The 18,347-nt window shown below is 39.3% G+C and overlaps 1 protein-coding gene across 2 annotated transcripts in view; it reads right to left on the reverse strand.

Annotated features, from left to right (window-relative positions):
- ATP8B4 (ATPase phospholipid transporting 8B4 (putative)) overlaps window positions 1-18,347 on the reverse strand; it is a 185,987-nt gene that overhangs the window by 56,311 nt on the left and 111,329 nt on the right. For both annotated transcript variants that reach the window (XM_069983371.1, XM_069983382.1), the window contains exons 11-13: window positions 2,802-2,960; window positions 1,779-1,867; window positions 1,456-1,652 (exon numbers count right to left, since the gene is read on the reverse strand). In XM_069983371.1, the coding sequence (XP_069839472.1) occupies window positions 1,456-1,652; window positions 1,779-1,867; window positions 2,802-2,960 (445 nt within the window). The remainder of the gene's footprint in view (window positions 1-1,455; window positions 1,653-1,778; window positions 1,868-2,801; window positions 2,961-18,347) is intronic.

Genomic DNA, 18,347 nt, shown 5'->3' on the forward strand with positions numbered 1-18,347 from the left:
TAAGCCATTACAAACAGTGATGGCACATCTTACACATAATACAATTTTTATGTAAAGTAAAAGACCCCCTTTAAGCTACTGGAATCTCATTTAGAAAGTAAAACTATTTCCAAATTATTGCCTGTGCTGTGTGTAATCCATATCACACCTCAAATGTCTTGGGCATATAAAATCAAAAAGATCCTAAACAGACATTGTGTTCCTAAGGATTTCAAGTGTTACTCTGGTGGTTACAGACCCCAAGAAAGACTAGAAATTAACACTACTACAAAGTAGGCCTGCGGTCATGCAAAAACAACGGTGTTCTTAAACATACTAGAGGGGAAAAAAAGCAAAAAAAAAAGTCTATGGGAATTAAGTTATAATGTTTACCTATGTATGAACCGGATGGGCCTCCGAAACGTAGCGTGACTACGCTAGCTACGGGCCTCCCGGACAGAACGGAGGTCTCTGCTGAACAGGGCACATGGACTTTACCAGCGCTTCTGCTTAGCATGAAGACAGAGCCCATTTAGTGTGTCCGCACCTGTGGGTGATGTAAATTTTCCTGCACAAATGCTGGACATTTTTATATTGCTTTTGGATAATCACTAAAGTAAGTCTAAGAAGATATTTTGAAAACACATTACCGTGTCTGAGCATTCATTTGTATTAAATCCCCCCCCCCACACACACACACCCCAATTGAGAATACTGCAAATTGTGAAACATAAGTTAGTTAATTATATTTTACAAAATATGAATTTTAAATTCTTTTTGAAATACTCATAACCACTACAGTGTATGCAAACAGATACACACACATGTACTGTACACCAAACTATACTGCATGTCTAGGCAACTATTCTACAGAAAGGTAATTTAGGGAAAATGTGCATACGTTTATGAGGAAAAGAAAATAAGTGATAATGGGTGAATTATACGTTGACAGAGGGACAAAACTACGGTGACTATTACATGAGGTATGCCAAGCCTGGGTGTTCAGGTGCAGGAGTGACAATGCTGCCCCTACTGCTTACCTGCTGGCTGCTGAATGAAGCAGGAAGGAAACAAAATCATTGACACAATTCAATGAAATGGTTATTTCTAACAAAGGAAACTAAGAAAGCTTATTTTACTATGAAAGCTTCATCTTAATATAGGTGGAAGAGGTCTGATATAGAAAAGGTTAGAGAAAAGACAACACTATGGATTGAAACTAAAATTGATGCAAATACAGTATGGCATCCTGAATGATGAAGTCCTGGTTCTTGATTCTCTGCCGGTAGCCATTATTTTTTAAAGGTGAGATTTAATATTTTAAAGAAAAGACACAAAACTATGAAAGGGTTACGACTATCAATAAGGATTATCGTGCATATATAACAAACATATATATATATATATATATATATATATATATATATATATATATATCTGTATCCCATTCCTTTACTATGTGATTATTAGACTTACCTTACATAGAGAGAAATTGGTACTACAGTATTTAGAATGATAATGTAGGACCAGAATGTCAAGAATCCTGAGAACACAGAGCTGTCCACCAGTTCATCCCAATGAAGGTAGACTCTAAAGCGGTTGCCTACATGATGCTCCCAAATAGAGTTCCCAACTGATAAAATGATTCCCATGCATACCAGGAAGCCAAATATCTGAAATTCAGACAAAAATTATATTAAAAACTGTGTACATAATAGATTATTTATTGTAAATCTTCACACCCACATACACTTTACATGCATGACACACAAGCAGTTTTACCTATGAGAGTAACATACCCATAAAACTAGTGTGTTCATTAGGCGATCAATGCTAGTTCTTTTAAACTTTGTTTTTCCGCTGTTCTGCATTAATTTAGTATCAGGTCCTGTGACAACAAAGTACAGTCAGTCATCAGTGGTGCACCAAAACTACAATGTTCATATTTCAATGTTCAATGTTTTATATTTGGGTTTCAAGCAAATGTCGGTTTCATCACAAATTCATCGGGTAATGTACTGTATAATGCTAAATAAACAGTAAACAGGAACACTGTTATTTGACTGTAGCAATTAGAAGCCAGAAAATATGATGTCTATGAAAAACTTCTGTAGAAAAACTAATATTTTAATGAACATTTAACTAGAGATGAGCGAACTTACATTAAGTTCGGGCTGTATTCATGTTTTCTAGGCAACCCTAGGCCTGCATCCATCTTCTCCAGGCGGTGAGATTCAAATGCTGAGAGCTTAGTTTTACACAAACCCAAATTTACTGTAGGTTTGCTCATCTCTACCTTTTTTATTACCTTCACCTACACAAAGAACACTGCTTTCAGACTTTTCTAACAGCATATACAAGGTAAGTTCAAGCAATTTTGCACAAGTACAAAGATCATTTAGAGGCTTATAGACTCTTCTGAGAAAATCACAAAAAGAAGAGTGGATCTCCTGCTCAGACTAAAACATACTGCACAAAACTCTGGGGAAAACAAGATACAACTATTTGATATTAAAGGGTAAACTTTTAAGTATTACTGGCATTTCAGAAAAATTGTAACATGTCATAGAGAAATGTTAGATGTTTTAATCAGTGTGGGTGCCAATAGTAAGAAACTTTCTAAGAGGCCCGTCTTCAATGAGTTTGTGACGGCAAGAAGAAACAGTGCTGAGCTGCGTTTCTGCCTGCTGTTTCTATTGATTTGTGGAGGTCCCAGCACCCAGACCCCAAACACTTGAAATGTCTATAAAAGTTACACTCTAAAATACATACATCTAAACCTTTCATTAACATTCATAAGTTTTTATAAACAAGCAAGATACCTGCAAAGATGACCATCCCAAAGCACCATTCAGTATTCCTTAGGACACATCCTCGCAAAAGCATCTTGCTATTATTTAGAGAATACTTGCAGTCTTTCCAGATTAGTGTTCCATTAAACTTGTCAAGTTTGTTGTTTGGAGGCTCACATAAGATTTCCCCTGTGGAAAAAGAACATTTGTGAATATTAATTTATTCAAATGTATGCCTTTCTCTCTTAACTAGGATGACACTGATCCCGAATCGGTATTCTATAGATCTGGTCTGCAGCAGACCAAAGTAATAGAGCACCGATCCAATGGATCAGTGCTCTATTATACACACAGCGTTGATCTCAATGGGAGATCAGTGCTGTGTATATATAAGTCCCCCTGGGGGCTTCTAATAAATGTGATTTTTTTTTTAAGTGTTTTTATTAATAAAAAATCCCCTCCCTTAATAAAAATCCAAATCCTCCCCCTTTTCCCATTTAATAAATAAAAATAAATAAATAAAAAATACACATATTTGGTATAACCACGTGCGTAATTGCCCAAACTATTAAATTATCCCATTCCTGATCTCGCACGGTAAACATCGTGAGCGCAAAAAAATTCCAAAGTGCAAAACTGCACATTTTTAGCAGCATTAGATCTAAAAAAAAATTGCAATAAAAGTGGTCAAAAAGTCGTATATACGCAAACAAGGTACAGATAGAAAGAACAGATCATGGCGCAACAAATAACACCTCACATAGCCCCATAAACCAAAGGATAAAAGCTTTATAAGCATGTTCATAGAGAAATTTTAAGGAACATTTAGTTTTCTTTAAAGATAAAAATTTTTCAAAAGCCATCAAATAACATAAAAGTTATGCAAGTAACATATCGTAATCGTAACAACTTGAGGAACATGTATAACATGTCAGTTTTACCATAGGGCAGATAAACACAATCCCCCCCCCCCTCCCCAAAATTTAAAAAAAAATGGATTTTATTCAAAATTTCACCACATATAATTTTTTTACAGTTTTGAAGCTTGTTTTTATACAAAAATTAAGTCTGACATTGCAAAGTACAATTAGTGATGCAAAAAAAAAGGGCCAATTCGGGTCTGTAGGTGAAAAAATAAGCGCTATGGCCTTTTTAACACGAGGAGGAAAAAACAAGATGCAAAAATAAAAATTGGCGCAATGAATCAGCAAGAAACTTTGTAATCAATTTTGCTACACCTCTGGGTACATAACAGCAGGATCCAATTCTGTGTGTCCTGGTGTAAAAACTTTCTTCCTCCAGGCATAGAGGATGCCCCCTTATTATAGACACAATCCGAAGTATAAATAGATAATGGGAGAGATCTTTGTACTGCCTCCTTATATATTTATACACAGTTATTACACAGTCACCCCATAACCATCTTTTTTATACCTTAAAAAAAATAATTGTCATTTTTTATTTATTTATTTTTTTATACTTTTTAAGTGTAAAAAGTGAAGGGGAAAAAAAAAAGAAATAAACCCTGGAAAAAGTTAAAATTAGTAAATGTAATCCTTTAGGCAGTTACAGACGCTAGCTAGTCTCTGTCTTGACAGGCCAAGCTATACAGTATATTTAGTATTTTGTTTTAGCAAATAGTATATAAATATGCTGTAAAAATGTTCATTTGTATTACATTAGTCAACAAAAATAAAGGAAAAATGTATGTACATGAAAGACAAGCAGAAACATTCTCATGTAGCTTTAAATTTTATGACTAAAGAACTATTTTTTAATCATGTTTTTGCAGATTTGTTTTGACCTTTATTTTATTTACTTAATTTAAGCTCTGGACTGAATATTTTCCAAGCTCACACGAGCAATGATTTGACAGGCTCTACATTTCACAATGCCTGAATTCTAAATTCAGATACATTGTCAAGCATGCAATCTTTTTTTTTCTTTTTCTTAATTTTTTGGTGTCACATGTTTTTCCCTGGGAAAAGACAGAAGGTTTACATTTATTCTATGGAAGATTCAAATACAAATTGTATGAAATTTAAGAAAAAACATACATGCAAATTGAAGCCTTGGAATTAAAAGCTCTAACACTTGCATAGATTTGCATACATAATGAATTCAAATTCCACATGTTTATTTATATGTAAATTTTAATAATACATATAATATTAAGAAAACATGAGTTTACACATAATAATAAGAATACATGAGTTTGGCTTCACACATTTGTTGCAGGCAGCAAGGAACAGTACAATGCATGTTAATCAGATTTAAAAGGAACCTGTCACACAGAAAACAAAGTCGATTCTGCAGCCAGCGTGTTGTGAAGCGGGGAGACTAAACAGAATGACACATAGTTTTGTAGGGAAAAGGTCCAGAATAAGAGTCATTTACTGTGTCAGTCACTGACAATGGTATGTGCATAAATGTTTATATAAAGGGCTGTCCATCACTAAACAGGACTGCCCACTTGACTACTAAGCCCCAAATGAGCAAGCTACAAGCTGCAGCCAAAGTCTCTCTCAGCTTTTCTCTCCAGCAATTCACCATCTCTCTCCACAGTTTTTGATAAGCAGCATGTAATCTGACCCTCAGTGATGTAATAATCTATCTTGCCTCTCAGGAGGAATTGATCAGTGAAGGTGGCAGGACAGGGCAGGGATAAAGTATGTTTCTATAATAAAATATATTACTAAGTTTCTTATTCACTTATGTTTATGTTATGTTTTTACTTAGAGATGAGTGAACCAGATTTGTTTTGCTTCATATGAAGCAAAACTGATCAGCGCACACATCCCTCAGGCTGCACACTCCATGCAGAGGGAGGATACTGCCCGTGAACCGCCTAGAAAATATGGATACAGCCATAGCTGTATGGCGGTCCCAGAGCAGTATCCTCCCTCTGCATGGAGTGTGCAGACTGAGGGATATGAGCGCAGATCAGTTTTCGTTTGTACGAAGCAAAAGGGAATATGGCTCACTCATCTTTAGTTTTACTCTCTAGTTTGTTAAAATAGTAGTGTATAGTTTTGTAGGGGAACATTAAGCCTATTGCTATACTGTTCTATCAAAAAGATCAGAAACCCAAGAAAACGCCAATGGACCCTAACATAGTGAATAGGGTGTGTCAGTGTAAGTTTTGATCTGTTGGGAAATGGATGTAGTGTGAACATAATTTACAGTACATTTGCTAGTGTGGTGTAATACATGCTACCTGCACTTTGTATTATAGTACGTGACCACATTTGTTCTCCACAAATGAAATAGGGTAGAAGAAAAAATAACAGAAAAAAAAAATTCTAAACCTTTGTTTAATTGGGACAACAAAAGAGATGGGTCTAAGGTCCCAAGACATTATTAAGTGGCAAAGTGAAAAAATAATTATTGGTTATCGTTTTCCTACCCACTAGCAAACTTATGCAAAGGCAGACCAAGAAAGATCTTCAGGAAAAATAATTTTTAATGTCATGGTTAAAATCCAAAAACAATAAACTCTATCCTTATTACAAACCATTCCACAAGTTTATCGCTCCTGTTCATCTCAAGTTGCTACAATTTGGCTCTGAACTAAATAAAACTTCAAGATAATCAAACTCAAATTAGCAAAACATCAGGTCTTGAATGAATGCCTATCAACATACACAATCCCCGCTCTTGAATGAAGTAGGAGACATTTGTGGAATGCCATAGAACTTAACCAAGTTTTTTTTATACTCAATAACCAAAATTAGAGTAATCAATGCTGATGTACCCATAACCTCGCTCATTTAACCCCTTAATGACACATGACTGGTATACCCGTCATGCGTCCATTAAGGGGGATCAGAGAGGGCTCCCGAGGTGAGCCTTCTCTGCAGCCCGCGGTCCCCAGTTGCTATGTGCAGCCAGGGACCGCGGGTATTAGCCGCCACGGCCGGCTAATTAACTATTCAAATGCAGCTGTCAAAGCTGACAGCTGCATTTGAATAGTGGTGTTGGCCCCTGTCCCTGGTGTCTAGTGGGGGATCTCCCCCCGCGATGTGATCGCGGAGGGGAGATCCCTTGTACTGACCCGGCCGGGGATCAGCGTCGGATTGACGCTGATCCCGGCTCGGCAAACCATGTAGATGGTCTGCAGCAAACCATTATAATAGAGCACCGATCTGATGGATCATTGCTCTATTATATACACAGCATTGATCTCAATGGGAGATCAGTGCTGTGTATATAGAAGTCATGCAGGGGGCTTCTAATGACTGTATGTAAAAAAAACAAAAGTAAAGTGTTTTTATTAATAAAAAAAATCCCTCCCCTAATAAAAGTTTGAATCACCGCCTTTTCCCATTTTATAAATAAAAATAAATAAATAAACAAACATATTTGGTATCGCCGCATGAGTAATCGCCCAAACTATTAAATGATTACATTCCTAATCTTGCATGGTAAACGGCGTAAGCGCAAAAAAACGCCCAAGTGCAAAATTGTGCATTTTTGTTTACATTAAATCTAGAAAAAATGTAATAAAAAGTAATCAAAAAGTCGCATATACGCAATCAAGGTACCAAAAGAAAGAACAGATAGCGGTGCAAAAAATGACACCTCACACAGCCCCATAGACCAAACAATAAAAGCTATATAAGGATGGGAATAGAGCAATTTTAAAAGTTTTACATTTTTTAAAAGCCATCAAATAATATAAAAGTTATACAAGTTACATATCGTTGTAATTGTACTGACTTGAGCAACATAGATAACATGTCAGTTTTACCATAGGGCGAACGGAGTATATATATAAAACCCCTCAAAATAAAAGGAATTGCGCCTTTTTTCAAATTTCACTGCACATATAATTTTTTTCTGTTTTTTCAGCATATTTTATAGAAAAAATTAAGTCTGTATTTGCAACGTATAATTAGTGTCGCAAAAAATTAGGGCTCATGTGGGTCTGTAGAGGGAAATATGCAAGCACAGTGGCCTTTTAAACATGAGGAGGAAAAAACGAAAGCGCAAAAATGAAAACTGGCTCCGTCCTTAACCTCTTAACGACGCATGACGGGTATACCCGTCATGCGGCCGTTCAGAGTAAACAGAGAGGGCTCCCGGCGTGCCCCCTCTCTGCAGCGCGCGGTCCCCGGTTGCTAAGTGCAGCCAGGGACCGCGTGTATTAGCCGGCGCGGCCGATCGCCGCGCCCGGCTAATTAACTATTCAAATGCCGCTGTCAAAGCTGACAGCTGCATTTGAATAGCAGCTGTGCCCCCTCTCCCTGGTGTCCAGTGGGGGATCTCCCCCCCCGCGATGCGATCGCGGAGGGGAGATCCGTTCTAATGAGCCAGCCGGGGCTCAGCGTCGGAATGACGCTGATCCCGGCTCGGCAATCTATCCAGATGGTCTGCAGCAGACCATTATAATAGAGCACCGATCTGATGGATCATTGCTCTATTATATACACAGGATTGATCTCAATGGGAGATCAGTTCTGTGTATATAGAAGTCCCCCAGGGGGCTTCATATTACTGTAAGGGAAAGTAAAAAAAAAAGTGTTTTTATTAATAAAAAAATCCCCTCCCCTAATAAAAGTCTGAATCACCCCCCTTTTCCCATTTTACAAATAAAAATAAATAAATAAACATGTTTTTATCACCGCGTGCGTAATTGCCCGAACTATTAATTAATCACATTCCTGATCTCGCACGGTAAACGGTGTAAGCGCAAAAAAATCCCAAAGTGCAAAATTGCGCATTTTTGGTCGCATCAAATCCAGAAAAAATGTAATATAAAGCGATCAAAAAGTCGCATATGCGCAATCAAGGTACCGATAGAAAGAACACATCATGGCGCAAAAAATGACACCTGACACAGCCCCATAGACCAAAGGATAAAAGCGCTATAAGCCTGGGAATAGAGTGATTTTAAGGAACTTATATTCGTTAACAATGGTTTTAATTTTTTACAGGCCATCAGATACAATAAAAGTTATACATGTTATATATCGTTTTAATCGTAATGACTTGAGGAACATATATAACAACTAAGTTTTTCCATAGGACACACGGCGTAAAAATGAAGCCCCCCCAAAGAAAAATAATTGCGTTTTTTTTTTTCAATTTCACTGCGCATATAATTTTTTTCTGGTTTCGCAGCATATTTTATAGAAAAATTCAGCCTGTCATTGCGAAGTACAATTAGTGACGCAAAAAATAAGGGCTCATGTGGGTCTGTAGGTGTAAAATGCAAGTGCTATGGCCTTTTAAGCACATGGAGGAAAAAACTAAAGTTAGCACGGTCCTTAAAGGGTTAAAGGGTTAAGACTTATTTTTCTTTGCAATTGTATTGCATACTTACTGCAAGATTCAAATATACACACATACCCACAAAAGTCATGCAAACAAGATATTAAAGACAAAGAAGGTAAATATTGGATAGCCCTGTTCATGGTGCATAACCTTCTGCATCAAACGTCAATAAAAATAATCTGCTTTCCCTTAATCTCTAGAGGGATCTTTTTAGATTTAATACTAAGTCTAGTAACTACCTAATTATAATCAGTTCACAATGAAATAACCCAAAAGTACTTTCATACTCACTTAATCTAAAACACACTTTTTTTTTCTTTGAACTTACATTTCTAACGGCATTAAAGAAGATGTCTTGGCAAGAAGGCAGGTGGATTAAAGAAGGCTGAACATTTTGAGAAGTACAATGTATTCTCTGTGAAGGATAAAAATTACAAATGGCTTGATTACTCACTGTTAGGCCAGATTCAATGCGTCCGTGATATACGGTCCATAAGCTGGCGTATAACAAGAAACTGAACTCTACCGGACTTCCTGCACATACTTTATTATGGTACAGTGAGCTCCGAAACAATTAACCCCTTAAGGACAGAGTGTAAAATGGTCCCAATGACCTCCCTTATTTTCAATTTTGTGTTTTCATTATTTCCTCTTCACCTTCTAAGTGCTATAACGCTTTTATTTTTCCATCTACAGGGCAATGTGAGGGCTTGTTTTTTTCAGGAACAGGTGCACTTGAAAATGCACTTTACAGTAAAACTGACATATCTTTATTTTATAGATCAGTCCAAATACAGTGATACCCATGTTTACACAGTTTTTCAAAAGCTTTTCAAATGTTTTAATATTTTTATTAACAGTAAAACTTTTTGGGCAAATAGATATATTTAAAATGGCCCTATTGTGATTCCTATAACGCTTTTATTTTTTCACCTATGGGGCATCATTTTTTGTGCCACGATCTCTAGTTTTTATTAGTATCATATGTGTATTAATCAGTTTTTATATATAAAATTTAATAAAAAAATCAGCAATCCTGGCATTAACGGCCAGGACCTGGCTGCTGACAGCAGTCGTTCCTCGCTCGCTTCATAGCTTGGTACCCCAGCAGGGCGTACATTTACACCTGTTTCCTAGGCTGAGGGGAGCGTAAATGTATGCTCATGGTCGTCAAGGGGTTAAACTCTACACTATTGCACTGACACAGCTGTGTCAGTTCAGTAGCATACAGCTGTGGCCATTCAGGAGCTCAATGCATTATAATGAATTATGAATCAGGGAGTCCTTTAGAGGTAAAGGGATCTATCTGTGATATACAACCAGCTTACAGACTGCATATCATGGACGTGTGAATCTGGCCTTATTCCTAGGCTTATATCGGACTACAATTCTGCTTTGCTCTTCTGCTACCTAGCTTGGGGCCGTGGCAGTTACTGTACCCATTTACTGACCAGGTACTCATCTTGCCGCTTCAATTGTGCCCTGTTGTCGCTACAGTGTTCTGCAGGTGACTAATCTGAAGACTGTAAACTGAGGATACTATGCAGCAAACTCCAGCAACATGTCCTATATTTTCCTAGGCAAGCAAATGGGATTAAACCTGTTATGACTAAACTTAGCATAAGTAATGACCGGACTGTAAACAACTTGTTGGCACAGACTGTCAATTAAATCAAGCCCAATGAATTTTTAAAGCAAGAGTTGGAGGAAATTGTGGAAACTGTGCTTAATTTATAGTTTAGGTAGTTGTAAAACGTGGAGGCTGCATCTGTGCTAGACACAAGCTGTTTCTGGAGCAGTTTACCCCCATTGGTCAAAAATTATGATTTGTATGGCTTTGCCAACAATCCTACAATGAATAATAAAAATCATTTTGGGTTTCATGATGGAAGTGATGGCATGCAAATACTTTCAGTTTTAAGAGAACTGCATACGAGTATAAAATACCTAAATTGAGATCTGGTCAGATTTTAAGTGGTGAGGAAAAATATAAAGCAATCTAATACACAGTGCATAGTAATAATATACCACATCATACAAAGATAAAAAGGTTCTCAGAATATAAGAAAGGTCAAATACAGATAATTGCTTCCTATGTAATGCTACACACTGGAATTTAACCCCTTAAGGTCAAAGCCAATTTTCGTTTTTGCACTTTTGCTTTTTCCACTTTATGTTCAAAAGGCCATAGCGCTTGCATTTTTTCACCAAGAGACCCACATGAGCCCTTATTTTTTGCGAAACCAATTGTATTTTGCAATGACAGGCATTATTTTTCCATAACATATGCTGAGAAACCGGAAAAAAATCATTTGCGCTGTAAGGCTGGGTTCACACGCTGTAACTGTGCGGCTGTATTTTTTATGCGGCTGTAAATGTGCGGGTGAAACTCCGGCCGTGGGAAAAAATAGACATGCGGCTCAAAACATACGGTCATTTACTTGGAAATCTGGTTCAACTAAAAATAACAAATAAAATGTTAAGAAAGTGATGGAAACACCTCTGGATGCATCTGGGAAAGCAGGGAACACAGTTTACATGAATCGCTATTACCGGGGTTTGCGATCCTCTGCACTATAGCCGATGTGTCTCATGGTTAATATATTGAATTAATAAAACACATTTTCTGTCTAATAAAGTCCCTTTTATTGTTCAATAATTAAATGTAAACGATTCCATCATTTTGCAATTAAATATACTGTTAAAATAAATATATATATAAATAAATGTATATTTATATATATATTTATTTTTTGACAGTATATTTAATTGCACAATGATGGATTCGTTAGAATTAAATTATTGACCAACGAAACTGAATTTATTTAAACGAAAATGTGTTTTCTTAATTAAATATTAATTAGTACAGGAAACTCCATAAGCCGGTAATTCATATGCCGGCAATAGAGCATTCTGTACTAATCATCACTTAACTTTAATGAAAACATCAAATGTTTCTTCTAATTATGTTATGACAATAGCATTATTAGAAGAAACATTTAGAATTATATGTGCGCTCAGCTGATTGGCTGATCGGCTGAGCGCACATATAATGAGCCGGTCCGCAGCACAGTGACTTCATTGTGCTGCGGACCAGCGAAGAGACAACATCGGGGTGAGTATAGAGCTCTCCCCACCCCCTCCCCAGCACTGCACCCCTCCCAGCAAGGAAGGGGGGGTCACTTAACCCCTTCCTTGCTGGGATGGGTGCAGTCTGACATCAGTCTGGCCCCCAGGGGGTTAAGGGGGATGCAATACATCCTCCCTTAACCCCTTGGGGGTCAGACTGTAAGCAGCGATCTGTAAAGACCGCTCACAATGATGGGTGTTGTGCTCCTGTTTGTGTGTTTTTTGTGTGTTTCTCCCTTTTTGTTTTTCAGATATCGGTATCCTGGGGATTACGTCGGATTCCGTGGACTACGTCGATGACCAGCGTTTTTTTAATGTTTTTTTTAATAATATGGTCAATGAGGGGTGTGGGGGTGTTTTTATTTGAATAAAAAAATTTGTAAACTTGTGTCTTGTCTTTATTTCTTTACTTTATAGACTTAGTAGTGGAAGCCGTCTAATAGACGGAATCCATTACTAAGTCGGGGCCTAGTGTTAGCCGGTATAAAATGGCTAACACTAACCCCCTATTATTACCCCAGTACCCAATGCCACCAGGGGTACTGGGAAGAGCCGGGTGCCAGTGGTCCCGGAGCGTCAAAATTGGCGCTCCTGGACCGGGCGGCAGCAGGCTGGTAAGATTTAGGCTGGGGAGGGCCTAAACCAATGGCTCTTCCCACCCTGGTGTTACCAGGCTGCTGTCGTTTGGTTTTTAACCCGGCTGGTTATAAAAATAGGGGGGACCCTATGCGTTTTTTTTTAATCATTTATTTATTTTAAAAAAAAAAACGCATAGGGTCCCCCCTATTTTTAGAACCAGCCGGGTTAAAAACCAAGCGACAGCAGCCTGGTAACACCAGGGTGGGAAGAGCCATTGGTTTAGGCCCTCCCCAGCCTAAATCTTACCAGCCTGCTGCCGCCCGGTCCAGGAGCGCCAATTTTGACGCTCCGGGACCACTGGCACCCGGCTCTTCCCAGTACCCCTGGTGGCATTGGGTACTGGGGTAATAATGGGGGGTTAGTGTTAGCCATTTTATACCGGCTAACACTAGGCCCCGACTTAGTAATGGATTCCGTCTATTAGACGGCTTCCACTACTAAGTCTATAAAGTAAAGAAATAAAGACAAGACACAAGTTTACAAATTTTTTTATTCAAATAAAAACACCCCCACACCCCTCATTGACCATTTTATTAAAAAAAACATTAAAAAAACGCTGGTCATCGACGTAGTCCATGGAATCCGACGTAATCCCCAGGATACCGATATCTGAAAAACAAAAAGGGAGAAACACACAAAAACACACAAACAGGAGCACAACACCCATCATTGTGAGCGGTGTTGTGCTCCTTACAGTATGCAGCATCTTTACAGATCGCTGCTTACAGTCTGGCCCCCAAGGGGTTAAGGGAGGATGTATTGCATCCCCCTTAACCCCCTGGGGGCCAGACTGATGTCAGACTGCACCCATCCCAGCAAGGAAGGGGTTAAGTGACCCCCCTTCCTTGCTGGGAGGGGTGCAGTGCCGGGGAGGGGGTGGGGAGAGCTCTATACTCACCCCGATGCGTCCTCTTCGCTGGTCCGCAGCACAATGAAGTCAGTGTGCTGCGGACCGGCTTATTATATGTGCGCTCAGCCGAACAGCCAATCAGCTGAGCGCACATATAATTCTAAATATTTCTTCTAATAATGCTATTGTCATAACATAATTAGAAGAAACATTTGATGTTTTCATTAAAGTAAAGTGATGATTAGTACAGAATGCTCTATTGCCGGCATATGAATTAACGGCTTATAGAGCTTCCTGTACTAATTAATATTTAATTAAAAAAACACATTTTCGTTGAAATAAATACAGTTTCGTTGGTCAATAATTTATTTCTAACGAATCCATCATTGTGCAATTCAATATACTGTCAAAAAATAAATATATAGATAAATATACATTTATTTATATATCTATTTTTTTTAACAGTATATTTAATTGCAAAATGATGGATTCGTTAGAAATAAATTATTGATCAACGAAAGTGTCTTGATTACAAAGAAAATGTGTTTGATTAATTTAATATATTAACTATTAGAGGCATCGGCATTCGGCATCATTGCCGGCTATTTTTGAAGTACTCCGTACGGACCGCCTGTCAATCCACGGCCGCATATTCAGCCGCAAACAATGGTCTTGTTCATTTTTTACGGGTCCGTTTACGATAGGGCCGTAGATTCATACATAGTGTGCACTGTGCAGCCGCATATCCTATACTTCCAAGCATACACACGAACCACCAAAAATACCGCCGCACAATTACAGCCGCAAATACAGCCGCACTCTTACAACGTGTGAACCGAGCCTCAAATTGAAAAAAAAAAGGAATTTGTTTTGATTTCCTGGAGTTTTGCATTTACACCGTACGCCCTATGGTAAAACTGACTAGTTATGCATGTTCCTCAAGTCGTTACGACAGCGATATATAACATGTATAACTTTTATATTATCTGATGGCTTGTAAAAAATTTAAACCATTGTTTACAAATATACGTTCCTTAACCCCTTAAGGACAGAGCCTGAAATGGCCTTAATGACAGAATTTTATGAATATGACCAGTGTCACTTTATTCATTAATAACTTCGGGATGCTTTTACCTATCCGGCTGATTCTGAGACTGTTTTCTCGTGACATATTGTACTTTACATTTATGGTAAATTGGAGTCGATACTCATAACGAATCTTTTTGAAAAAACCCCAAATAATGTGAAAAAATGTGAAAAAATGCATTTTTCCAACTTTTAAACTTTTTTGCTTATACAGAAAGTGGTTATACCACATAAATTATATATTAAATAGCATTAGCAACATGTCTAATTTATGTTGGCAGCATTTATTAAACGATCTTTCATTTTTTTTAGACAATAGGAAGCTTAAAACATTAGCAGCAAATTTCCAAATTTTCAGTAAAATTTCAAAATCAGATATTTTTAGGGACCTGTTCAGGTTTAAAGTGTATTTGAGGGGCCTGTATGTTAGAAAGCCCCACAAAGCACCCCATTTCAGAAACTGCACCCCCCACACTCTGCAAAAGCATATCCAGAAAGTGTTTTAACCCTTTAGGGGAGTCACAGAAATAAAAGCCAAGTGTGTAAGAAATTTGAAAATTAAAAATTTCTGTGCAGAGATTTTATTGTAATCCAATATTTTTCATAATTATAAACCTATTATCAGAGAAATGCACCCCAATAATTATTGCTCCGTTTCTGCAGTTTATAGAAATACCCCATATGTGGCCCTATTGCGCTACTTGACGCAACCACAAGCCTCAGATATAAAGGAGCGCCTAGTGAATTTCAATGCCTCCGTTATATTTGGTCATTTTTGACTGTACCACTTCAGGTTGGCAGAGGCTCTGGGGTGCCAAAACCTAAAAAACACCCCTAAAGGGACACCATTTAGAAAACTACACCCCTCAAGGAATGTAAGAAGGGGTGCAGTGAGCATTTGGACCCCACAGGTGCTTCACAGATTTTCCGAACAATATGGCGTGAAAAAAGAAAAATTTATTTTTTACACTAAAACGTTGTTCTAGCCTTCAATTTTTAATTTTCTTAAGATAAGATAAGGGATAAGGGATAAGAGGGAAAAAAAGACACAAAATGTGTAGCGCAGTTTCTCCCGAGTACGGAAATACCCCACATGTGGCGATAAAGTGCCAAGGGGGCGCAGGACGAGCCTCCAAAGGGAAGGAGCACCAATTGGCTTTTGGAAGCTGAATTTCACTGGAAAGGATTTCAAGGGCCATGTCGCATTTACAGAGCCCTCGTGCTGCCAAGACACTGGAAACCCCCCACAAGTGACCCCATTCTGGAAACTGCACCCCTCAAGGAATCTAACAAGGGGTGCAGTGAGCATATGGACCCCACTGGTGACGGGCACAAATGTGGAACAATGTGACGTGAAAGGGAAAATTTTCATTTTTTCACTTTCATGGCACAAATGTGCCCGTCATCAAGGGGTCCATATCCTCACTGCACCCCTTGTTAGATTCCCTGAGGGGTGCAGTTTCCAGAATGGGGTCACTTATGGGGGGTTTCCAGTGTTTTGGCAGCACGAGGGCTCTGTAAATGCGACATGGCGTTCATCATCCATTCTAGCCAAATCCAACCTCCAAAATCCAAATGGCGCTCCTTCCCTTCGGAGGCTTGCCCTGCGCCCACATGGCACTTTATGTCCACAAGTGGGGTATTTACGGACTCGGGGGAAATTGCTCTACACATTTAGTTTTTTTTTCCTCTTTTAACCCCCTGTGAAAATGATAAACCAACCTTTAAAAAGGCTAAACCAACATTAAAGTGTAAAAAATTTAATATTTCATTTTCACGCCACATTGTTCCACATTTGTGCCCGTCACCAGTGGGGTCCATATGCTCACTACACCCCTTGTTACATTCCCTGAGGGGTGTAGTTTCCATAATGGGGTCACTTGTGGGGGGTTTCAACTGTCTTGGCAACACAGGGGCCTTTTGAATGCAACATGGCCCCTCGAAATCCATTCCATCCAAATCCAGCCTTCAAAAACCAAATGGCGCTCCTTCCCTTCGGAGGCTTACCCTGCACCCGCATGGCGCTTTATGTCCATATGTGGGGTATTTCCATACTCAGGGGAAATTACGCTACACATTTAGTGTTTTTTTTTTTATCTTTTAGCCCCTTGTGAAAATGAAAAAATCATGACAAGATTAATGATTTAGAGTAAAAATTTTACAAAAATTACACTAAATGTTGGTCTAGCCTTGATTTTTTCCATTTTCACAAGGGGTTAAAAAAGAAAATGAACACAAAACGTGTAGGGTAGTTTCCCCTGAGTACGAAAATACCCCACATGTGGGCATAATGTGCCATATAGGCACAGGGCAAGCCACCAAAGGGACAGAGCGCCATTTAGAGGCTGGAATGGAGGATGGAGGCCATGTCGCATTTACAAAGCTCCTGTGCTGCCAGGACAGTAGAAACCCCCCACAAGTGACCCCATTCTGGAAACTACACCCCAAAAGGAATCTAACAAGGGGTGCAGTGAGGATATGGACCCCACTGGTGACGGGCACTTACGTAGAACATGTGCCGAGAAAATAAAAAATACCATTTTTTTCATTTTCACGTCCCAAATGTGGCCGTCACCAGGGGGCCATATCCCCGCTGCCCCCCTTGTTAGATTCCTTATCGGGTGTAATTTCCAGAATGGGGTCACTTGTGGGGGGTTTCTACTGTCCTGGCCGCACAGAGGGTTTGTAATTGCATCATGGCATCCTCTAATGGGAATGGCGGCCATACCTATTTAGCTGGGGAAAAGGGACAATTCTAATTTATTTGGGGGTATTAGGCCAATTATTAGTTTATAAGGTTGAAAATGACAGGTGTCCATCAAATTCAACCTGTGTTGACCCAGAGGAAGGCAAAAAACCCTCGTGAGGCAGACGACAGTAGCCTCATCACAGGGAAAAAATTCCTTCCCAACTCCATAATGGCAATCAGAATAATCCCTGGATCAACGTGACCCCTGAAATAGGAATAAGGGACAGAATTTAGATAATGTAGAACCCCAATGACGTGTGGTACGCCTTGGAGCGATCCAGTATGCAGAGGCCAGGGGTGATCAGGACAGGTGTCACACGGGAAAATGGTGTCCTTCCTGATCCCCCTGTTACGCCACACTCTGCACTTCTTCTGGGGTCTCCTGTTTTCCAGTGTGGGGGAAGTCACCTGGAAAATGTTGCCCTGGTGCGATACGGGGTCCTTCATATCCAGAAGCGCTGGGTCCGCTCCATTGCTGCTAAATATTAGGGCTCTATTACTACTTCTGATATTTTCGGATCGTGCCGAAAGCTACAGGGCAGCGAGGGACCGGAAGAGGGGGTGCTGGTATAAAAGTTATCCCCGTACAGGTGGTAACCTTTATCCAGCAGTGGGAATATCAGTTCCCGGACGATCCTCCCGCTTGTTCCGAGGATGGGGGGGGAGGGGGCATCTGGGGGCTGGATTCGGGTGTCCCTTCCTACATACACTCTAAGGGTACGTGCACACTGCAGAATCGCGACAGATAACCCTTCGCGCATTCCGCAGTTGGCACCCGCCGGCGGAGTGATGCAGGCACACGTCTCCAGATTCTATGCACGGGCGGATTCCGCTCTCCGTCCAACGT

Source organism: Dendropsophus ebraccatus, chromosome 1 (assembly GCF_027789765.1).
Source record: "Dendropsophus ebraccatus isolate aDenEbr1 chromosome 1, aDenEbr1.pat, whole genome shotgun sequence".
NCBI lineage: Eukaryota > Metazoa > Chordata > Amphibia > Anura > Hylidae > Dendropsophus > Dendropsophus ebraccatus.